The sequence below is a fragment of the Sinocyclocheilus rhinocerous genome, unplaced genomic scaffold (assembly GCF_001515625.1).
Source record: "Sinocyclocheilus rhinocerous isolate Xijiao unplaced genomic scaffold, SAMN03320098_v1.1 scaffold831, whole genome shotgun sequence".
NCBI classification, from domain to species: Eukaryota; Metazoa; Chordata; class Actinopteri; order Cypriniformes; family Cyprinidae; genus Sinocyclocheilus; species Sinocyclocheilus rhinocerous.
In genome coordinates, this window is record NW_015641020.1 from 1210336 (window position 1) to 1227848 (window position 17513).

At 38.7% G+C, this 17513-nt stretch overlaps 1 protein-coding gene across 1 annotated transcript in view; it reads right to left on the minus strand.

Moving 5' to 3' along the window:
- Window positions 1–17241, minus strand: part of LOC107753963 (fibroblast growth factor 11-like) — a 58574-nt gene extending 41333 nt beyond the window's left edge. The window contains exons 1-2 of the mRNA XM_016570255.1: window positions 16431–17241; window positions 15515–16271 (exon numbers count right to left, since the gene is read on the minus strand). Of these exons, the coding sequence (XP_016425741.1) occupies window positions 15515–15707 (193 nt within the window). The 5' untranslated portion in view covers window positions 15708–16271; window positions 16431–17241. The remainder of the gene's footprint in view (window positions 1–15514; window positions 16272–16430) is intronic.
- Between the last annotated feature and the right edge of the window lie 272 nt (window positions 17242–17513).

Genomic DNA, 17513 nt, shown 5'->3' on the forward strand with positions numbered 1-17513 from the left:
GGCCTGTGTATCAGCCCTGGCCCCTTGGAAAGATCCTTGTTGGATGGAACGGGGCATGCCCCTGGGAATGGTCTACAGAAGTCTCAACAGACGCCTCCAACACGGGTTGGGGAGAGCTGTGCGATGGCAAGCCAGCTTTCGGCCACTGGTCGAAAGAGGAAGGCCGGCTTCACATCAACTGCCTGGAAATGCTGGCAGTGTGTCTGGGCCTTCGGACCTTTCTGCCAGACCTAAGGGGACACCACGTCTTAGTCCGCTCAGACAGCATGACGGTAGTGTCCTATATAAAGCAGGAACAACTTGGTTGTTCATTTTCTGAAGGGGTCTAGAAGGCTCAGCCCGCCTCACCCCATCACTGTCCCTACATGGGATCTGCCCACGGTGTTGAGGGCTCTGAAGAGCCCTCCATTTGAGCCGCTACAGTTCATTGACCTTCGTCCCCTGATGCTTAAAGCTGCTCTGCTTCTAGCATTAGCATCGGTAAAGAGTATGGGAGATCTGCAGGCGCTATCAGTGAGCCCCACCTGCCTCGAATTCGGGCCCAATGACTCTAAGGTCGTCCTGAAAACAAGGCATGGTTATGTACCTAAAGTACTCTCTACTCCATTTAGAGCACAGGTAATAACTCTATTGGCGCTTCCTCCTTCGGAGAAAGACCAAGAGTTGAACTTACTCTGTCCCGTCAGGGCGCTGAAAGTCTATGTTGAGTATTCCGCCCCGTTCAGGCGGTCGGATCAGCTATTCATATGCTTCGGTGGCCGCACCAAGGGTTATCCGGTTACGAAGCAGAGACTTTCTAAATGGATAATTGACACTATTATGCTAGCATACTCTTCTTTGGGCCTTCAATGCCCCAACTCTCTACTCCATTTAGAGCACAGGTAATAACTCTATTGGCGCTTCCTCCTTCGGAGAAAGACCAAGAGTTGAACTTACTCTGTCCCGTCAGGGCGCTGAAAGTCTATGTTGAGTATTCCGCCCCGTTCAGGCGGTCGGATCAGCTATTCATATGCTTCGGTGGCCGCACCAAGGGTTATCCGGTTACGAATATTGATAGGGAACGTACTCGGTTACTAACGTAACCACGGTTCCCTGAGAACCGGAACAAGTACTACGTACTTTGCCATGCTATGTAGCTGCACGACTCAGACGTCGCTTCAGTCGAAGTAACCTGAGGATCCTATGGCGATGTGCCGCTTATATAGCCAGATGACCCCGCCCATTCTGGCGGGCTTCGCTGCCGAGCCATTGGTTTGTTTTTTATTCACTGCACGAACCAATGGCCGTGCAGTTACACTGCGTTATTGAAAGGCTTCAGTCATCGGAGAAAAAGGAGTTTTCCCCAAGCATCTTAAACAGACGCAGTACTCATTCCGTATCTCAGGGAACCGAGGTTAAGTAAGTAACCGAGTGCGATTTTCTTACTTACTATTTTTGTCTTGTTTTCCATTACAAATATCTAAACAGATATTCTTAAATCAAGGTAGATTTACTTGAGAAGCAAACTTACTTAAGATATTAAGTTTTGTTTTCTGAAAAATGTAGGCCTATCTAATTTTGAGCATTTTTGCTTAAAACAAGAAAAAATATATTTTTAAAAAAAAATCTTGCATATTGCCTTTGAGAGATTATGAGAGTTTAAGATTATTATTTTTCTTACCCCATTGTCAGATATATTTTCTTGTTTTAAGCAAAAACTAACAAAATTTTGATACATTTTCCAGAAAACAAGACTTAATATCTTAAGTAATTTTGCTTCTCAAGTAAATGCATTGTGATGTAAGAATGTTTAGATATTTATGCTAAAAACAGGACCAAAACACAAAAGTCAGAAAATATTTTTTTGCAGTGTGGAAGTGGGGATACTAATTTTTAACAATGTCCTTGACCATGTCAGGCAAACCTTGAAAGACTCCATGGCACATTTCAGCACAGATTCTTTTGTGATCCTGGCTGCCACAATGTAATGCAGACTCTGCAAAGAGGCTGTTATTGAGAAAAAGTGACAACTGGATACTTTACATGACAACATTGTTGATCATTTCACAAGTGAAGAGGAAATACATAGAAATCTTAAAGGAACAACAGCAAAATAGCCTATTTAACTTTAAATGTCAGAAAAATGGTCGACAAATTCGACAAACTTATAAAATTAAACCATTTAATAAATAGTCTCAAATTTAAGTCCTCAGCAAATATCATCATTTCGGTTTTTAGCAATTTGTCATCTCAGTAAAATCTCACTGTCACTTGTCTTCATATGTAATATATCAGTCTGTATCCATAAAATCTAAAAGCTGTTTACTGCACACTATCTACAGTTATGCCAAGAGCTGCTCATTTCCTTGCGATCAATACACACATCTTTATTTCTTTCTGTGCATGGATGGCCAGTTCATATTTTTGCCATTCTCCACTCATTCCTTATTTTTGCAGGAAAGATATCGATAAATGTTTTCCTGCAGAAAGAATAAAAACTCCATGGGTCATCTGTCAGTATAAATATTTTCAACCGTGTTAGCTTTATGTGCATGAAGGGAACCTGTTTGTGCGTGAGAGCTTAAAGGGTGTTTAAATATTTCTTATTCATTTTATATCACTATCTTTCTATAAAAAAATTAATTCTGTATAATTTAAATTTGTTGTCTTATACTTAGACTACATGGTACGCAACCATGTAAACAACAAACATATTGTATGCACAAACATACATATGCACAACAACCAGCATCTACACGCAACTCCACTCATCACTTTGCACGCACATACATCACCCATGAGACACACACATGCATACTGAAGCACACACACGTGTCTGAGTCAGTCCACACATTGGGCATAAGTACCATACTGATGTACAGAAAGTCCCATGCTCCCCTCTTAGGGTCTCTGTAACTCTAGTGTGCTCTAAAACATGTTCTGTTGAGAGTGTTGTTTATATTTTTAATGACTGACAGCACTCAAATACAGTACAGTCATAATGCTTTTTCTCCTTACTTTCACATCTCATTTATTCTATAGTTAGAATTTTTGTGTGTTGTTTAGGACAAACTATAGAGTTAATACAAAATAAAACCAAAAACACCAATGTATCCCATAACATAACAGCTAATCCATGTGACACACTACTTGAATAGACATTTAAATAACACCAGCTGATGTAACATTTTTAAAGTCAGCAAGATATTATCTATCAATACCATCACATCAAGCTGACACCTACACACTATTTAACTTAAATGTATGTGTAGGTGTCTGCTTAATGTAAGGATATTATACTGTATGTTATCTTGTCAACATTAAGTCTACCTTGATCATATAAAATGTATACAATTTTTTTTTAAATGTTGCATTCAGAAGCAGCTGGACAGAGTGCAACATTTAAAATCCAATTTTTGGGGAAAAAAAACCTTCTTAAAAAAATAGCATAGATTGGCACATAAAAAGGCTTAATATATGTAACATTTTATTGCACAAAACTATAGTTCTCATAAAAAAAAAAAAAGACATTTAGATTATGCCTAATAATGGGAACAGGCGATTTGAAATCTGATGGTAATTTTCTGAATAATGTGAATTTGTATTGCTTTGATGTTGTATTGGTTTAAAAAAGGATGAATTTAGAAATGCTGCTTCTCTGAAAGAGTTTACGATGGTAATGATCTAATAGCATGCTAAAGCACACTTATATATTCTCAGAGAAGTTGCATTTCTTAAAGTAATTCACCACTACTAAATTTCAAAAATAAAAATGTGAAGAAGTAAAAATGTGCATGACATAATTATAAATTGGCATCAAATTCACTGATGTATATTTGAAAATTATCTATTTTTACTATACTATTTTACTATATTAATTAGATGAATATTGTACATAACTAAATATTTAAAATACGTATAATAAGTAATGGCATGTAATGTACATTTGGTCAAGTCATCTTTATTTACAAATCACCTTATACACAGTTTTAAAGCAGCTTCACAGTATTAAACAGGGAAGTAGCAATCAGCGATGTCAACTTCATCAAATATAAGACAAAACTAAATTCTGCTGTAAAGCAGCTCTAAAAAGACAATAGTGTCATGCAGCTCTAGTCTTGGTTCAGATCAGTTCAACAACTGTGTATAGTTCAGCAATTATAAAACAAGTTCAATTCAGCGATAAACAGCTCAACTGAAGACAATAATGTCCTTATTCAGCTCAAGTCAGTTCAATGTTAATTCAGTTCTGTTCAATAACAGTGCTGATGTTGCAATGTTCATCAATTACAAACAAATTCGATTCAGCTATGAAGCAGCTCTACAGAAAACAATCCAGTTCAAGTTTTGCTCTCATCCAATAGTGTCAGTGCCATCAAATCGATGATATTACTAAATATTAAGTGTCTATTTCGACCGTCTGCATTTCGCGACGGTCACACACTGTCCGCGTGATGTAATTTTCATCATCAAAAGAGTCCTCGTACAACAGCGTAGGCACAAGGTGAATGTTGAGACAGAACGAGCCCACGAGGTGGTACTGCGCATGTGTCAAACTCGTCTATCCGCGCTCATCTGCATCTGCAGTTGAGCATACTTTGAAAGTTATGCGCGAGACGGAGGAGAACACAGAAAAAGAAGTATGCCCTGGCCTTAACACACCATAACGGATAATAGAAAGTCAATGTTATGGTGGTCTGCTTATTTATTTTTGATCTGAGAGAAACACAAGAGTACATTGGGGTCACAGTGAGGAGCGAAGACCTTGGCAAAGTCACGGACTGTTGAGAGACTGACACATGCACACATATGCTAGCTATGAGCCTGTGTTAAAAGCAGTGTGTGTGTGTGTGCATCACATAAGATCAAAAGAATTCTTTCCCCCTCTCCAACACACCTGTTATCAAACCTGCCTTGTAAAATTGAGATGTGTGCAGAGGTAAACACACACACATGCACACAAACGCTCACACACACAAGAGACGCAGGGATTAATCACCCCAGCAGGTGCGAACTTCTAGAGGAATGTACGACACGCGAGTTTCCTTGTATGAGGTGCTGTGAGTGTTTGTATGTGCGTGTGCATGTCTTTCTGTCTACGCTTGTATATTTGATCCACAGAGGGATTTAAACCTGAGACTCAAATCCAAATAACCTAATACCTCTCTGGAATACAATGACATTTCTGTTTTAGGACATCGTGGTCTAAATGCATCAAGTGTGTTAAAGGGGAATGAGGGCTCATGGATATGTGCTACATGGGTTTTCTGTGCGGTTAAATCTGAGTATTTGTGTTAAGGCCAGTCAATACAACAACCAACTACAACAGACTACTTTATATTATATGCGATAATGTGTAAGTCTAGTTGTACAGATTTTATTTAGCATTGTTCAAATCCAACCTAAATGCTTTTCTTGGTAAACTAAGCAAACTTACAATTGAACTTGACATATGCACATAAATTGCCTTTTTACAGAAAAGAGCAGCTTTGACATTTTATCAGTAACCCTTTCTGTTCAATGGGAGAAATCACATGATTTTTGAGAGACATAAGGAGCATATATGATGACAGAATTTTCTGTTTAAGGTACAAAATCGAATTTGGCCATTACACTCTATTCTCAATCAAAAAACACCTCTGTTTATCTGTATCTGAAGACCTACCCAACACTTACTACAACAACAAACGTTCAACTAAAATGCCAACAGAAAGCCATCAGCAGAGGAAATTTATAGTTGCTTAGCGAGACTTCAGTGGAGTAACAGTGGATAAACATAAGCATGCACACGGCGCCACTGAAGTATGCGGTATATATTCAATTGGAATATCAAAAAGAGGAGTTTACGGAAATGCAATTCAAAGAAATTCATTCAGGGAATTCAAGTGAACCCTTGGTCCAAAAAAGATCAATTCATTGCATATGATGAAATATATAAACTAAAATGAAATTTTGTGGCATTTCAAATCTATTTATCCAAATCTATTTATCAAAAGTTTATAACTGACCAACTTCTAAAACAAACTCATAGTTGTCTATGTAAAGAAATATGTAGCTTTGAAGCCGTTGCTGTGACGCTGTACAAACACTTCCAGTGTGAATACTCTATCGAGTCTGCAGCTGCAGTGACACTGTAGTTACGCTGACGTGAAGCTCACGCTTGCGGTGTGAAACAGGTATTACACTTAATATAATCAGTTATTGAGGTCACTTTTCTCTTTTAAGTACAATGAACTTTCAGTAGTATTAGAGTAAAATGAACATGACTGTTAGGCATTATAGTGAACCTCAATTAAAATTAAATTCTGAATTGAATTTGAATTTAAAAGGCATCCTCGATTCAGATTGAAATGGTGCACAAGCCTAAATTAGAAGACCTGTGTATAGCATATAACGTGTTATGCACATTAATGTATCTGTCTGTACTGTATATGGGTGAGACTGGTCCCATGTTACTCTGATACTATAAATATTCCAGAGACATCATTCAACATTGAATTCTACTATATATACAACATTGTTCTGTGCATCTGTTCCCTCTTATGTTGGGTTAGGGTTTCACCACACCTTAAAAGGAAGATGCTTTCAGTGCGTTTAAATTGTTGATGCCTCTTCTCTTGTTAAGTTGGTCATCTTGTTTTGGGTTACACTACCATAAAACATGCACACGGCGCCACTGAAGTATGCGGGTATATATTCAATTGGAATATCAAAAAGAGGAGTTTACGGAAATGCAATTCAAAGAAATTCATTCAAGGAATTCAAGTGAACCCTTGGTCCAAAAAAGATCAATTCATTGCATATGATGAAATATATAAACTAAAATGAAATTTTGTGGCATTTCAAATCTATTTATCCAAATCTATTTATCAAAAGTTTATAACTGACCAACTTCTAAAACAAACTCATAGTTGTCTATGTAAAGAAATATGTAGCTTTGAAGCCGCTGCTGTGACGCTGTACAAACACTTCCAGTGTGAATACTCTATTGAGTCTGCAGCTGCAGTGACACTGTAGTTACGCTGACGTGAAGCTCACGCTTGCGGTGTGAAACAGGTATTACACTTAATATAATCAGTTATTGAGGTCACTTTTCTCTTTTAAGTACAATGAACTTTCAGTAGTATTAGAGTAAAATGAACATGACTGTTAGGCATTATAGTGAACCTCAATTAAAATTAAATTCTGAATTGAATTTGAATTTAAAAGGCATCCTCGATTCAGATTGAAATGGTGCACAAGCCTAAATTAGAAGACCTGTGTATAGCATATAACGTGTTATGCACATTAATGTATCTGTCTGTACTGTATATGGGTGAGACTGGTCCCATGTTACTCTGATACTATAAATATTCCAGAGACATCATTCAACATTGAATTCTACTATATATACAACATTGTTCTGTGCATCTGTTCCCTCTTATGTTGGGTTAGGGTTTCACCACACCTTAAAAGGAAGATGCTTTCAGTGCGTTTAAATTGTTGATGCCTCTTCTCTTGTTAAGTTGGTCATCTTGTTTTGGGTTACACTACCATAAAAGAAGAAGCTCTCAGTGTGTTTCTGTATGCACGTGTGACCTCTGCTAAGGTCCCTCTGCGAGTTTGGCAGGAAAGCGTTGAGGTCACATAAGAGTGGAAGAACCAATCCAAATAAAACACACATACATAACAACAGCAGTATTCTCTCAGCATGACTCTGTCCTGACGACAAAGGACAGAACATTGGATCATGTTTACAACCACATCCGTGCCATATACAAAACCCTTTCATGCTCCCACTTCAGCCATTCAGATCACTCTTCAGTGTTGTTAATCTCTGCATATCTACTGCTTCTAAAAGCATGAAAAAACTGACACAAGTGCCAACATAATATTGCCAGAGGGGCTGTTTCAGTATTAAAAGACTGTTTCGATTGTACCCACAGGAATATATATTAAGCTTGTGGTACATGAGAGGCTGTCTCAGAGCTACAGGAATACACATCGCTCATCGGCTGCATAGATTATTATGTCGAGCACAATAATGCTTTTACCCAGGCAGAGATCTCAAGGCTTACATCTAACCCACTCTCAAAACAGTTATAAGAACCTCAATAATCTTGACCCTCCCTCATATGGAAAATAGAAAAATTTGCATCAGAATGTTATTCATGTGTTCATGTACAGCATATTACACTATCAACCCGCAACTGGTAAAGAGTAAACTCACCACATCTGGACCATAAGCACCACATTTTGCAGTTGAATCCTAGATCAACTGACAGACAACTGTCACCTACAGTACACTGGCTGTCAAGCACAAATTTGACAAAACATAAAATCATCAATTAAATCTGCCAAGACATTGGCGGTGATATTTGTGTGCAAAACTAAATCTGAACTATCCTTTCAATAACAGTGGCAAAAAGAAAACTGCCTTTAATGAGTGATCTAAAATATTTTGCTTGACCTGCCATACTTTTTACTGACATCTCGATTTCAAATCCTCCATTTCGCAAAAATTGTGATATACAGTATAACGGAATTATACTCACCATATGGTGCAGAGCTGCGATGCTGACTTTAGAGGTTGCACATTGTAATATTTCCAGCATTTGTCATTTTTTAATTGATGAGGTTCTTGGTTGCTGCCGTTGACCAGTGTGTAAGTGTCTAGCTTGCTGATCTATGTCCAAAAATAATTTATTAGTGTGCAAAAGGGATATTTCACTCAAAAATGACAATTTCTTCAGCAGTACATAAAATACGGAAAGATATAATGAGAACTATCTCTCTCTCTTTGTTCTATACATAATGAAAGTCAGTGAGTGGAGTGCAACGATTTTTGTACCTTGCTGACATTCATTGTACAAGTAAAACAGTTTAAACATTTTTTTAAATACTGTATCTTTTTTGTGTTCCATAGAAGAATGTCAGTCATACAAGGAACAACACAAGGGTGAGTAAATGATGACAGAATTATCATTTTTAGGTGTACTATCCTTTTAAAACTACAACTGTTTAATAAGAAAAGGACATTTTTATAGACAGAAACTTATGGATATAATGAATAAATGTCAAATTAAGCATGCCAACATGGAATTGGTAAAAACAGCCTACAGATTTAACTTCTTTTAAGTTCACATTTCAGAGGCTCTTTCTTGGGATCTAATTTGATTTGTAGTAAACTAAAGTTACAACAACAAATATCCACACATTTAAACAACTACAACACACACACATTTTTATGAGAAGCTCTAGGAGGTCACCCAGACTCTGATTCCCCAGTATAATTTACATGTGCCTGATAAAAAACATCTAGCACTCAATCAATATAAAACAAAGCGTGAGGCAGTGACCTACCACTATCCTGGGATGGAGAAAACAGTGACAGAAAGAAATAAAGAGGAGGAGGAAACACTATCTATCAAACAGCAGAGCTTATGATGGATGCTGTAGAGTTTCAGGCCAGCATTAACATTTATACATACTCCAATAACAGATTTAACAACACTATTCAATAAAACACCACTAAATCCCATACATTTACACTATAGGCTGTAATGACTTTGATTACTTAATTGTAATTGTAGGGAATTAATTATTATTAATTCATTCAGGTTTTGAAAGGACTCGGATCTGAAAAAGTCGAGGTCCACCTGATTAAACTGATTTTTAATCTAAATGGTTTACACCCTATCAGCTACTCGGCCAGCGAGAAGTTAATGTCAGTGTATATTACCAATTGAATATGTATTTTCCTGGCCACGGTCAATACAATTTTATAAGTAAGCTACACATACAGTGGATACATTTTCACTACTTATGAGTTTTAAACGTATGTCTGTTAAAATCGTCATGCAAGGTTCTATTTCTTTTGTTGTAAGAGAAGTTTTGTAAGGGTTTCAGACAGGGCAGGAAGCAGGTGGTCAAACGTCATGTGCTAGTCATGCAGCGGTCCCGTGCTCACAGGCCTGAGGGCACTCGTTAATTTACTTCCTGTGTCTACACTGGTTTCTATTCATTGGATCACGAGGCATCACGCGGTATTTTCAGTCCTCATACAAAAGATCTCTGTGGCATCTCTTGATTAGATTAATCCAGAGCCTCATGATGAGTTGATTCAGTGGCATATCACAGTCCTGTGGTTTGTGGTATTAAGAAATCCCTACAAGGCTATACAGCAGTATGGCACATTAGAGTCCTTTTATGAATAACTGTCATCTTATATTGTTCTATCACATACCTCATGGGAGATTTTAGATTTGAGACACTATAAATTCACAGAAGTCACTGGATTATTCATTTAAAACAGGTAAAAATATGATGAATAAAAGCCCGTTCACACAAAGGACGATAACTGTAACAATAACAATAAAGTTATGGTTTTCAAAATCATTCTAAATGACAGAGTCCACATTACATCTGTGTTGATATTGGCACAGAGGAACAATATTGTTGGAATCACTTTCAGAGCAATTTTTTCCAGCTGATAAATGATAAAAACATTTACAGCCAATCAGAATATCTGCTTTAAAGAGGTTAAGCAATTAAAGCTCAGACAACAAAACTGCACCACACACTTACAAAAACAGAATGTTATAGTATGTTAATATAGTTATTGTTATAGTTATCTTTATAGTTATCATTCTTGGTGTGAACAGGCCTTAAGTGCTCCTTTAGCCAAACACAGCCAAAACACTTCATTATAGTAAAGCTGTTAATCTGTGAGCACACAATTGAGTACAGAAAAGAGAAAGACAATAGGTGAATACATGTCACCTGGGCTACAAACCCAAAGAGAAAGAATTATGTCCACATACAAACACAGATTAATGAGCTTGAAGGCAGTAGTCTGCAGTTGCCCCATAACAGCAGGACAATAGCCCAGAAACAGTGCAGGCAACTTCACTATTATATACTCACAATGACTGTCTGTGCCACTGTCAACACGAGACAAACGGCCCTAGCCAGCTGACATCATTACAACTTTAAACTTAAAGAAAAAAAGCAGAGAGAGAGAAAACACAGGAGAGCATGAACAAGAGGACAGACTCACAGTAAGAAGAGATGCTACACCATAAGATAATGAGACAGTGGGAGAGTGTGGCAACAGTCCTGGGTGAGATTAGGAATTGTAATGGAGAGTGTTGGAAAAGAGATGAATGAAAAGAGGAGAGCAGGACAGGAGAGTGTTATTGATGAATCAGAAGGTGTTAATAAGAGGCAGACTGTGTGGACGAATGAATCACCCAGTAACAATGAAGTGCTCCAACGATCTGCAAACACCGCAACGCATACAAATATCCGTTATCAATTGCCACACACCCACACACACACACACACACACACTCTTGAGATAAAAGGATAACCTTTACACAAACATCATGTTTAGCTTGTCCTACGGGTGAAGAATGTATGTGTGTGTGTGTGTGTGTGTGTTCAGTCTCTGATTAGAACACTTTGCATCATTACAGTTTCCTTCAAGTTTGCTGATTAAAATCCCACTCACTATTTAAAAGTGACAAATGAATTCATAGCTCAAGCTCTGTGTGTGTGTGTGTGTGTGTGTGTATGTGTGCACCTGGTATTCAGTGTGTGTGTGAGTGTGTTTTGGTGCAGTGTTGGGCTGGGGGGATGCGGATGACCTTGTTAAATGCTGAGTGGGCTTTTGTGATTGGTGATCGGTGGTCATTAATGTCTGTTAATCTCACTTGACACAACATTTCAGGAACATTGACACAGATTTAATCTGTCACATAGTCAACATCATGTGATTCATCAGAGTCTATTCAAATTTTCAGTTTCAATCCCACCCCCCTAAAAAAATCAATCTAGCTATATAGATGTGCGTCTCTCTCTATAATATAATATAATATAATATAGGATTTACTTTAGGATTTAATACTTAGCATTAATATTATGTTATTATATTAGTACTATTATTAATTATATTATATTTATTATATAATATATTTATATTTATTACATTACATTACATTAGGACCAAAAATTTAAATGTGGACTAAATCAAAATGTGCCACATTTAATGATATACACCATGTAGAAATGTCTATCAATTTCACCCCTTGCATTGAAACTAGAATCTTATCCTAACAGCTAATTATTTAATCAAGTTAAACTTTATTTAACGGTCAACCCATTTGCAGCATGAGAGATATAAGCAAGAATAAGACAGAAATAGACAGCAAAAATAAAAAGTAAGATGATTTAAAATTTATGTAAGATACTCTTATTCAGAATCAGAGAAGGAAAGGGAACTACAGAAGCAGACAGCACTCCATGTACTAAGCAGCTCCCTCTCTAGTTTTGTGTTGACAGGCAAAAGCGTGCTTTTGAGAAGCCAACACTATATAAGTGCTCTCTCTCTGATCCTATCCATCAAAAGGCAGGCAAAATCATCCAGTCATCGTTAACATAACAAAAGCATAGGATGTGAGCTTTACTGCAGCAGCCCAACCTATACATACACCCCAAAATGGCAGAAAACATTTCTTCCTTTACTGCGTCAAATACCACCAACTGCCACCATTTTTCATAGGTGTAATTACCACTTGGCGTGAGGCACTTTGCGGCAGCAGATGCCGTGTTACGGGACTATGGTTTCCATGGTGATTACTGTGATTAACTTGGGATACACGTCATAAATATCCCACCCTGGTGACACGTGCACAGCTGGGCCCTAATAAAGAATGGGACCCTCAGGAGAGTGGATTTGTGAATGACTGAATCTAGCTCAGTATTTCCCAACTTTTCTTGTCTTATGTATCCACAAAGTCCCATCAGCAAGGCTCAACCACCACTTACAGGATTATCATTAATTTGATTAAAAATCACCATTATAAATAACACTTTACCATTTTAGTTTTTATTTACCTAATATTTTCTCAACATATTTTGTAATGAATTTCAACAATCAGAATAGAAATCCCATTGAATTCCAAGTATTCCCCACAACCAGCTTAAGGTACTCTTATGTATGGCACCCACTGGTCTAGTCCACAATCTGGTCCAAAATCAGCCCCAGTGAGAAATACAACCCAGGTCTCACCTGTACTTCTACATAAGCAACATAAGCACAAATGCAAATATTCATAGGCAGTTCTTTAGACCGTTACTATCTCTGTTTGAAATGTGCCATGGGGAGCTCACTGTTCTATTTTAAAAATCTACATCAATGTTCTTTCAGGCCATGCAAAGTATTGTACTTTGCATTAAAAAATAAAGTTTCTTTTTTCTTTTTTTTTTTAAATTACCCATTTACTGGGTAATCCCTTCCCATCTTTTAACCAGAAAGCCAGAGGGGTCATGAAGTCAAATTCATACTGCAAAATCACATTTATTCAACCATAAACAAAAGTACTTCCTATACCTCATATTTAAAATTATATAATAAATAAATTAAATTAAATTAAATATAATAATGATATTTCATAAAATAAATAAATAAATAGTTCACTCTTTTCTCCTCTGCATTTTCAGAGTGCATTTCACTTCTGCCTTATAATGTATACTAATGTGCTTATACTTAATATTGTGCCTCTAAAGATAAAATGCTTTGGATAGTCACTTTGGATAAATGTAAATTTCAGTTAGCAATTATCCACTTTATCAAACTCTACAGTCCCCTATGCTTTTAATGGCATAAACAGTTTGATGTTTTATAAATTTGTGCATGTTTCTGAAAATTAATGAATGTATGTATATAGGGGCAAAATTTTGCTTTTGTTTTATGAATAAAAACATTTATATGAAATGCAGTTTTCATAAAGCTATAAAGAAAAAAAGACTTAGGTGATCTTTCAGGAAATATTAAGACACACACAAAAACAGTCTGATGTGATTCTGTTCTATCTGTTCTCCCATGATATCTTAAAATATAAGCCACCAGTCCTATGCTACCTGGCTCTTCAGTTGAATGATTATTCAGACAGGGTAACGTCTCATTGGGGTTAATAATGCAAACGTATGACCCCCCCACAAACACACTCACAAACACATGGTTTCTACTGGTGGGTGGGGGGATAGAAGGGAGGGAAAGACTGGAACCTTTCATCGTAAATGAGACTGTGACATTTTTATGTGCGTGTGAAGGATCACAGCGTGTATCAGGTTCGTTGGTGAACGTAAATTAACAGGTGTTGTCAATAGCAGTACATAGACATGCAGCGAAATGATCAGAACGATTACAAAGCGACGTGCAGCTCTGGGTCCCAGACAACATAAACTTGCTATTTCGACACACGCTCTTCAGTAGAGACTAGATGACAGTCAACCTTCAAAGTCTCAAGGATCACATTCACTCATACCCACTATGATATACAGTGGAAATGTCCATTCTTAAAGGGATAGTTCACCCTAAAATTAATCATTTACTCACCCTCATGCAGTTCCAAACCTGTACAACTTTCTTTCTTCTTCTGAAAATAAAAGAAGATATTTTGAACAATGTTTCAAATGTTTTTATCCATACAGTGAAAGACAATGGGGTTCAAAACAACACTGAACCCCACTGACTTTTACTGTATGGACAAAAACAGGATGAATATTGTCAAAATACCTTCTTTTGTTTTCCACAGAAGAAAGAAAGCCATACAGAATTTGAAGGTGGGTTAATGATTTGATTAATTTGTTAAATGTCATGCAAGCAAGAAAGAGAACGCAGAAGGGTTTAGATTTGATCAGTCATACTTTCTGAATAGTCAACAATAACCCTTGACTGACACTATATTATATATGCCATCTAAACAGCCTCATTTTTGAACTACCATGGTCTCAGAGGTCTTTCAAAACCAATCACTTATCAGTTAACATGTCATAACTCAAAGACATTACTTCTTATGTCCATGTCAATCCTATTTGCTAATGCCACCCTCACTGTTTGAACTCAATGGAAGTCGACAGACTTAGATCACACAGAACGCATTTTTCAGGTTTGAAAACGCGAGGTGCACCGCACTGCCTTTTTTTGGTTTACTTTTTTTAATTTAGAAAAGAGCAGTGAGCTGCATTTTTTAATGTTGCTAGGCAACCACCGAGTCAGCTGTCCTGTCAGTCTAATGAAGGATTATAGTCGAGCACTCTAAAATCGTTGGTTTGCTGTTAAGTAAACTGTCATATTAGCAGAAACTTGAAAAAAATACAGCTCCGTGTAACCTGCGACAGCCACCACAAGTTTCTCCTCCATCATTGCAGGCTCTGGACGTTCCCAGCAACTGTAAATTTCCGTCATCACAACGGAAGGCCCACCTCTCCATTCATTCGATTGGACAATGGGAAAAAAAACGTGAATGACGTTACGCGCTTTTCCGCTCAGAGTCAAAAACGCGAGGTGCAGCAGGCGGCCAAAACGCAAGGCACCCTGGGCGCATAAACAGCGTGCAAAACACTCACTGCCAATAGAAAACAATTTAAAAAGGCGCCTCTCACTGCAAAAAACACGTTCTGTTTGATCAGTCTTTAGAATATAGCAAAACTCAAGAGTATTTCAAGCAAGACAGAAGGTTTGAAGTTTGAAGTGTTTTGGGCAACTCACCTGGTCTTTTTTCTAGTTTTCGTCCTCGACTGCTGCAAAGCCGGACTTTGGAGATGAGGATGAGGATCTGTTTCTGGCAGAGCGACTTGTTGCTCTTGGGGCAAGGCTTGCGTTTGGTGGAAATCTGCCGGTTGGCCTGGGGGTCCTTGACTTCCCTGCGCTGCCGGATCAGCGAGCTGGCGAGGGCAGCCATTTTGCTGTGCCCCGCTCACCCGTAGGGCGCAGAGGGCGTCAGTGGGCCACCCACCTGTCCGATCCCCCAGGGCCACGGAGGACAGGAGCAGGAGTCTGTAGATGTTCGGAGTACAGCGGGGTCTCCCACAATAACCAAGGGGAGAATGCGTCACAACTTGATAGGGAACAAAAAGGGGCTTGGTTTTAGAGGGGTAAAGGGGGTGGGGCAAAACACTTGTGAAGTTCACAATAAACTTTATTTGTTTCTTTGGCTATCAAAATAGTCCCTGGAATGCAGAATTCCTGGTGTTGTGATTGTGATGAATGGCAGCTGTCGTTGTTGGGATTGTTTGTTGTATTTCAGGTCTCGTTGCACAGCATACGGACAGGACAAGTGGCATCAGATGATCCATGGAGCTATACTGGAATTCTGGAAGATAAGTGAGCCACCACAGCACCACCATACCCTCTGTTCGACTCTATTCCCTGAAGCTCCGGGCTCCCAGAAGCCCTGGTCTCTCACTTCCCTTCCACAGTTTAGTGTGGGATTGATCTTCAGAAATCTCACAGATCAAAAATCATTCTGCAAGTTCAGAAAAAATGTGTAAATAGGGAACATATCAGTGCGATCCTCGTAAAACGGAGAAGATCGATGGATGCATAAAACAAACTAAAATACAGATCCTACTGAGAAAAGGATCAATATCCTGAGATATTTACAATCTTAGTAAAACTCCATTACCTGATTCCGAAGTATCGCATTTATGACACTATGACTGCAAAAAACAAAAAACAAAGACAGACGCACTAAGTAAAAGTCAAAAACTGGTGTCGTCAACCATGGAACTCATGTCTGTGGATGATCAGATGGATAAGGATGAAAGGAATCGGAAGTTCTCTCCCTCCTCAGCCCTTCTGACATTCCCCTTTGCTCCCTCTCCCCAAGCTCCTGAGAGAGTGTTTGTAAATTCCAAGGGCTTCCGCAGATAGAGGTGACATTCATGAACGAGTGAGAGCGCAGGAGAGCGAAGGGGAGCACCAAGCCTCCCCAGACTCCCGTAAGGCAACCAGGCAGAGAGCACTGAGGAACTCGTAGCTCCGTGTCCTTCACACCACTTGAGAGGAGAGGTGGGAGGGAGGCACAGATGGAGGGATGAAATGAAGGAATGTTAAGGATAGATGGTGCACATATCTGTCTGTCCGGCTTCACATGCTGTAAAGGTCCCGTTTGAAGAAAGTCCCTAGGTGCTGTCGGGTCTGTCCCAGTGCTCCGGTATTCTGTTTTAGTCCAGTATTCACTGCTTAAAATATTCTCACCCCTGCAGGTGTGCGTAACAGAGTCTCTTCAGCAAGGCACCTCTGAATCTGTGCGAGAATGTAAGAGTTTATGTGTGTGTGTATGAGAGTGATTGAGAGAGTGTGTGAATGTGTGACTCTCAGTCTCTCTTTTGCTCTCCCTCCCTCCCGTCCCCGCTCACAGTGAGTTCCGGAGCCAACACTGGCAACATGCTTTGCTTTACTCCCTCGTTCTCTCTTTCCATCTCTTTGTAAACCCTCCCCTTACCTTTTTCTGCCCTCCCTCTCTGTCAGAACCCATCTTTTCCGATCACTCAAAATCCCTCCTTCTCTTCTTGTCCTCACACCCACCCCTCTCATTCCTCTATTCCCTCCCCCTCTTCTGTTCTCTCTCTCTCTCTCTCTCTCTCTCGATGGCTGCTGTTGTGGTCTGGAGCGTTAAAAAATTAAACCTGCCTCATGCTTCCTTAAAGCGACAGAAGAGACAGACAGAGAGGGAGACAGAGAGAGAGAGAGAGAGAGAGAGAGA